Source organism: Micromonas pusilla (genome assembly GCF_000151265.4).
Source record: "Micromonas pusilla CCMP1545 genomic scaffold MICPUCscaffold_19, whole genome shotgun sequence".
In the NCBI taxonomy this organism is placed as follows: Eukaryota; Viridiplantae; Chlorophyta; class Mamiellophyceae; order Mamiellales; family Mamiellaceae; genus Micromonas; species Micromonas pusilla.
This window is the reverse complement of record NW_003315900.1, coordinates 4791-11195: the sequence shown is the minus strand read 5'-3', so window position 1 is coordinate 11195 and position 6405 is coordinate 4791. Positions and strand designations below refer to the sequence as shown.

The 6405-nt window shown below is 48.7% G+C and overlaps 5 protein-coding genes across 5 annotated transcripts; 1 reads left to right on the top strand and 4 right to left on the bottom strand.

The window, feature by feature from the left end:
- Nucleotides 1–132: 132 nt before the first annotated feature.
- Nucleotides 133–1480, bottom strand: MICPUCDRAFT_54826 (uncharacterized protein; the record flags this gene model as incomplete). Its single annotated transcript, XM_003064828.1, has 2 exons — nt 434–1480; nt 133–337 (listed from the first exon to the last, which is right to left on the bottom strand). Exons 1-2 carry the CDS (start codon nt 763–765, stop codon nt 133–135), a joined length of 537 nt encoding a protein of 178 aa, XP_003064874.1. The 5' UTR covers nt 766–1480.
- Nucleotides 1481–2403: 923 nt separating this feature from the next.
- MICPUCDRAFT_54824 (uncharacterized protein) lies at nt 2404–3227 on the top strand (the record flags this gene model as incomplete). The annotated part of the gene is made up of 1 exon (XM_003064885.1): nt 2404–3227. The coding sequence occupies one exon, from the start codon at nt 2404–2406 to the stop codon at nt 3001–3003; it is 600 nt and encodes a 199-aa protein (XP_003064931.1). The 3' UTR covers nt 3004–3227.
- A 1140-nt stretch (nt 3228–4367) lies between these two features.
- Nucleotides 4368–4971, bottom strand: MICPUCDRAFT_54823 (uncharacterized protein; the record flags this gene model as incomplete). The annotated part of the gene is made up of 2 exons (XM_003064827.1): nt 4368–4541; nt 4882–4971. The coding sequence occupies 2 exons, from the start codon at nt 4969–4971 to the stop codon at nt 4368–4370; spliced, it is 264 nt and encodes an 87-aa protein (XP_003064873.1).
- Nucleotides 4972–5116: 145 nt separating this feature from the next.
- MICPUCDRAFT_54822 (uncharacterized protein) lies at nt 5117–5923 on the bottom strand (the record flags this gene model as incomplete). Its single annotated transcript, XM_003064826.1, has 2 exons — nt 5448–5923; nt 5117–5406 (listed from the first exon to the last, which is right to left on the bottom strand). Exons 1-2 carry the CDS (start codon nt 5842–5844, stop codon nt 5117–5119), a joined length of 687 nt encoding a protein of 228 aa, XP_003064872.1. The 5' UTR covers nt 5845–5923.
- A 49-nt stretch (nt 5924–5972) lies between these two features.
- Nucleotides 5973–6390, bottom strand: MICPUCDRAFT_66010 (uncharacterized protein). The gene has a single exon (XM_003064825.1). The coding sequence runs from the start codon at nt 6298–6300 to the stop codon at nt 6010–6012; it is 291 nt and encodes a 96-aa protein (XP_003064871.1). The 5' UTR covers nt 6301–6390; the 3' UTR covers nt 5973–6009.
- Nucleotides 6391–6405: the final 15 nt, after the last annotated feature.

Genomic DNA, 6405 nt, shown 5'->3' with positions numbered 1-6405 from the left:
AAAAAACACTTCAACAATTCAAGCAAAACAAATCCTTGAAGAAATACGCCACCTGAAGAAGTTGTTGAGGGAATCTCCAAGAACACCCCTGAGCCGAGTGCCTTGACTACTCGTTATCCGCGTTTGGACCCCCTAGTTCGTCTCCGTCGGCGCCGCGGAGATGGTGCAATGCCGGAAATAATGTAACGTCCCGGAAGTTTTATAGTAATCGATCAGCACCGCGCGTCGGCAAGTCGAGAGCTTCACCTTACCCACAATGAACACAAGGAAGGATTCTGGAACTGATCGACGCGAGCTCCTGGTGCGGGTGGATCTCGAAATACATGGACGATCAAGGCTACTCGACTGAAAGAGCAGAGGGTTCGTCTTTCAAAGCACGATGCCGCGGTCAGTGAACCGGGAACGTTGCCACCTTTCATAATATTAAAATCACTTTTGAACAAGGATTTGCAGAGAGAGGGGTACTATCTCATAAAAGAATGCGTTAAGGCACACACAGCTGGAGTCCCATATTGCCAGATTATGGAAATAGTTGAGCCAAACGATGACAGTGACAAGTTGCGAAGAGATAGCATTGTGACTAGCAGCATAGCGCAAGCGGCAACATAGCGCAAGCGCAGCGATTGCCGATGAGTTGCGCCAAGACTGTGGATAGCTTGAATAAATTACGGAACGAAGTACGAAATAAATAAGTACGAAAGTACTACAGACGGGTACGTGTACAGTACACGTCCACACGACTACACGTAGTCTTCTTACCGACATCTTGCTTGGTACAGGTGCGTGGCTGCGTGCCCCGTTCAGGTCGTCCACTTACTCTAGACAATGCTAATGTGTCACTGAAGACAATTCTTGTACGAGGAGGCAAATACTTCTTTCGCCTCTAATGCAGTTGATGCAAGGAAAAAAACGTTCGACTGTGCTCGCCTTGCTGTTATTGGTCGGAATTCTCTTCATCAAGTTTACGCATTTCGAGGCGGGGTCTTATGCACTTGACGAACGTCACCTGCCACAACAAGAAGCGCTGTGCGAGTCTCGAGGATGCCCTTCTGTCTTGGCCTGTATCACTGGCAGTTGGAGCTTTGAAGGTGGCAGAACCAATGAACGTCTACTCTACTTGCACGTAATATTAAAAAATTATGTTGGAATTTGTGAAGCTGGATACACAGTAAAAGTGGTGTTGCTCCTTTACAGCCAGGCGGTAGATTTCGAGAAATTCATTTCAGTACACAATTACAGGTGTGAGCGAATATCTGCGTCAATTACGATCCAAGTTATGTATTTCGAATTGCGCCCGATACCCAAAGGTGCCCATGGATCTGGTCATTTCAAGAATGGAGACCTGGCAATCAGACACCGCGAGGTTTTTCTTCGGCACAGAAGCGACTTTGACGTTTTCATCGTACAGGAGGACGACGTAAGTGTAGAAGCAAGTAATTTGGATCTTTTTCGTGTGAGTCTCTGTGCTTTCAAAAGCAGTAACTACTATCCAGCCCTATACGACAGTGAGATCAAGAATGGCACTAGATATTTGAGCTGGAGATTTCGAGCTGGAAAAATCATGAAGTTTGGAAATAAAACAATATTTCAAACAAGTCACCCCGATTGGGGTGGGCGAGCTTACATCATCACTTCTTATGATCTTCGTAACCTGGTGAAAGATCCCAGTGAATGGGTTGATCCCACGCAAGTCAAAGGCGAGTTCAATCCAGCCGTTGCCTCTTCAACGTGGTTCGTGAAGATGCGTAATTTGGCTGTTTTCATCGACACGGACGAGTGGCGTGGCGGGGACATACACCATTTAAGTAATAGGTTCGTGCATTTTGATCCCGCGGACAAGTACTTTGACATGCCTACCTTGCAAGAGGTTTCTGAAGTGTTCCGCTCCTGCATTCGCGCTAGAAACGTCACTGGAGACCTCGATCCCAGGTCAAGTGTTAGATTTTTCGGCGACGAGTGCAAGGCGTGCTTGGACGGGGAAGGCACGATACTGTTCACCTCAGAGTTGCGTTCTAAACTACCAAGAAGGCTAGACGTTAAACTTGAATGCACGTAAGAAAGTTCTCTTTGATGTGCACCGGTGCCGGGCAACACCTCCTCAGGTCATAACTACACGAACACCATGAACACGATGCCCGGCAGCACAATCTCCGGGTACAACGTGTGTGTCTGTTATTTCAGTCTCCGTGAAGTGCAGCCCTGGAAGTCAGCTCGCTACCAGGCAAAAACTACACGATCACGACGCCCAAATCGAGTTCCTCCCCAGCACTTTTATTCTCGTCGTTCTCACGCACTCCCCGGTCATCCTCTCCTTCCTTCGCGAATAAGAAGTCGCACCCTCCGCCAAGTAGCCGGAATCCTACGCTATGCTTGAGCGCCACCGAGATCCGTCGCTCCCAGTCGATGAGCGCGTCGGCGGCAAGCGCGATCGGCGGCCGCGACGCCCACCGCGACTCTGCGCATCTCACGATTGCGCATCGCGCGGGAGTTTGCTTCACGCCCCCGGCCCTGTGCGTGAGCCATGATAATGACCTCCACGAATTTCAGGAAGTCGCGGCCGACGCCCCCGTACAAGTCGAAGACGAGAGGAGCGCACGTGAAACACTGCGCCGTGCACGCCTCCTTGTATTTCCTCCTCTTCAGTTGTTCGTTCGCTGCCGCGTGCAGTGGTACCGTCGTCCTACATCTCGGGTCTACCTGCCCGTTTCTCTTGATCACCTGACAGACGCGGACGACCGCGAGAATGCCCAACGTCGCGGGATAGACGCCCTTAATGATGATTTCTGGGAAGAGATCCTTTTCGTCCGCCCCGACGACGCCGTTTTCGTCTCCCCCGAGTTCCTCTCCGTCCAGCCCGGAGAGTATAATGGAGCCCGGACGTCTTCACCTCGAAGAAAGTCCTCGTCCTCAGATTACTCTCGACGACGCGGAGGACCGCGACGTGCGACGCGTCGCGTCCGCCGAGGCATGTGTCCTCGTTGTCAGCGAGGACGCGAAAGCTGAACACGTCGTCGGAGGGGAACCCGGGGCCGTTTCGAGGCCTCAACCTACCCACCCGATCGCTTCTTGCACCGCGAGCACGTGCACAGCTTCCGCTCGTTGTACACCTTCCGACCGCCACGCGTCCATCCGCGCATTCCGCAGCTTCCTCGGCGTCTCCTCTCCACTGTGCCTCACAAAAGCCAATGTGACGAAATCGAGTGGAACAGGATGACTGCACTGAAAAGGTGAGTTCTCCTGCGTTTCGAAATAAAACAAGCTTAGATATCAACACATTCCGTCTATAACTGGTTTCGGATCGGACTGAAAAAAAAGTTCCCGGCCGAACGACCGCTTGATCAAAGTCAAGAAATGGTAGTGAGCAGACCGACGCGTACAGATATACAGCAGGAAGTTGTCTAAATCCGCCTCGAACAACGTAAATCAGTACGCTGTTACAGAGTTCGAAAAGTTGCGAACACGAGTCAAGCGGGACAAGAGAGTCCCCGATCGGACGAGCCGAAAAACGTGCTCGGTCAAAGGTCGTTTGATCACCGACGAAAGTATCACGAGCGTCATCTAAAGACGAGGCGCGCAGGGATTCACCATCGAAATAAAGTACAAGAAGAAATCGTAAAGAAGGGATGTTGGCGTACCTCGTGTAGCTGTGGCTGGAGTGTTTGTCGGCGGCGGAGATCGTTCGGGATTTTATCAAGGGAACGAGAAGTACTACTACGTGTACAGCCAGACCCTGTTACTCAAAGGTATTTGAGTAGTGAATACTTGAATAGATACTGAGTAGATACTCGAAAATCGTGTATCTATTTATTCATCCGCCGGAGGCGAAATTTTTTTCCAAATATCTACGAAGGTATTTATTTACGCAAATTTTTATTATTTTGCTGAATGTATTTATTTATCTACTCGCCGTAGGCGACGAAAAATACAAACTATCCATCTATCTACTCAACGGTGTTTTTCCCCGTGAGAAAAAGAAAAAGTCACAGTCTAATATAAGTGCAAAATACTCAAGTACTTCCGTACTTCCGGAAGTACTCAAGAGTATTTTATATCTACTCAAACATGTCAAGTGCAAAATACTCAAGAGTATTTCTCAAACATGCCAAGTGCAAAATACTCAAGAGTATTTATCTACTCAAAAATGCCAAGTGCAAAATACTCAAGAGTATTTATCTACTCAAACTTCGAAATATCCGAATACTCACCAGTATCTTGTATCTACTCAAAAATACTTGTGACTAAATACTCCATACCTACTCACTTGGAATATTTCTTTGAGTAACAGGGTCTGGTGTACACGTACACGTATTAGATAGAGAACTACTGTACTCCCAAGGTAGAAAATAAAGATTTTTGAAGATTTTATCCTAGTAGTAGTAGTAGTAGTAGTAGTAGTAGTAGTAGTAGTAGTAGTAGTAGTAGTAGTAGTAGTAGTAGTAGTAGTAGTAGTAGTAGTAGTAGTAGTAGTAGTAGTAGTAGTAGTAGTAGTAGTAGTAGTGCGAAAGGAAGCGACAGATCACGCGTGTGATGTGCACGAATGACTTATGCAATCGGTGGGGGCAAGTTGGAGGTGGACGTCACGCCTTTTGAGGAGGCAACACTTAGGTTCCAAAAACCTGATTGATACAAGATCATGTATTTCCGTATCAAATTACTGTATATTAGGTTTTGATAATGAAGGACTGCACGTGCGCCCTTTAAGCCGCGAATTAAAAACGGATGGTTGCGCGAAAAGGAAGGGTAGCTCTTTTATAGCAGTTCTGCCGGACCAAGATTAACGCCAAGGAAAGGTGGCGCGTGCAAAAATGGAGGATAGAACGCGGCGAGGACGAAAACCACACATATGAAAACCACATTGCCCTACTCGTACAGTAGCCCTACTGTACACGTGTACGTGTAGTCGTGTACGTTTACAGTACTTTTGACTATTTTTATAAACATGGATACAGATTTACAAAAATAGATACTCATAGGGCTACTACGTATACACAGTACACAGCTACACACTTACAAATGCGTTGATCGAGTAGACAGATAGATACTTTCTTTACTAACAACTTATAAGTACGAAAGTATTTTCCGTCGCCTACGGCGAGTAGATAAATAAATACATTCATCAAAATAATAATAAATTTGCGTACACGGTGAGCGCGACTGATGAGCGCCCGTTGGAGGCGGCGGCCGCAGATGTCACCGTTTTCGAACGGTTCTTCGCCTCGGCCATACCAAAGTCGCAAATCCGAACGGACTTGTCCGAGACTAGAAGTACGTTCCCCGCTTTTATGTCGCCGTGAATGATGTCGACCTCACGCATGTGAAGGTACGCCATGCCGGTGGCTGTTTCTGTCGCGAGACGCGCCTTGTCACTCGCGTCCAGTGTATTGTCCGGATCGTGGAGGTACGTGTCTCTAGTGGCCCGCCCGCGCACAGCTCCTTGACGAGCCAACCTTTTTGAGTGACCGCGCCTAAGATGCGGACAACATTTGTATGATTCAACGAGCACATGAGCATCGCTTCGTTGCGCAGTAACTTCGCGGCGTACGCGGGGAGTCGGTCGTTAGCACTCTCGAACATCGCTTTGACCGCGACCTCCTCACTTATGTGCGAAGCTTTGTACACTGTGCCATAGCTTCCGGTGCCGAGGACGTCCGCTTTGTTTATCGTGATCTCGGACGGGTCAATCTCAGGGGTGAAGCCATGAAGGCGAGGGAGTTTTTGTTTCGCCATGAATGCCTCCAATTTGCTAATCCGCCCCCCGAGCCCTGGAACGATCCCGTCGGCCAGGCGTTTGAATCCCCACTTGAGAAGTATGCGGCGGAGACGTGGTTTGAAGAAAGCGGCCATCACGCTGAAAATAAGAGGGGGAAAGGCGACGACAACGCCGGCAACTATGCCGGCGATCATGCCAGTAGAAGTAGATGGCGAAGGGGACGAGTCACCGGGACACGCGAGTACAAGGTCTGTAAAGGAATAAATACAGCCACCAGATGTTTCACAACCCGTCACAATTCAAACAGTCGATGCTGAATAAGATTCCGTCCCGGAAATCGTCTGCGACGACCCAGCAGTCACACTCGCCAATTTACTTGTTGGTAGGGAAGTAAACAATTGCTGGTTGCATGCATCTCCCGTCAGAAAGAAAATGTCTGCCTCTCCGGTGGTGCTAGAAAATGACCCTTGGTATGTCCAAGAGAAACAGGTTGTGGACCAGTCGCAAACAAGACTATAAGCATAAGTATTGACAGAGAGTGCACTGGACGCTGACGATAAGCCACCAGCGTCACAACCATCAGTAACCATCGAGCGGCGTCCGACTGCTTTCGTCGAATCCTGTAAAGGTGCGTGCCTTGAAGGAAATATCTTCTTCAAGTGCAGACGCCCCGTCGACCAGGGGATCCTCAGAGT

Coding starts and splice junctions, on each gene's coding strand:
- MICPUCDRAFT_66010 (XM_003064825.1), bottom strand. CDS start 6,300: ATGGTTACTGATGGTTGTGACGCTGGTGGCTTATCGTCAGCGTCCAGT.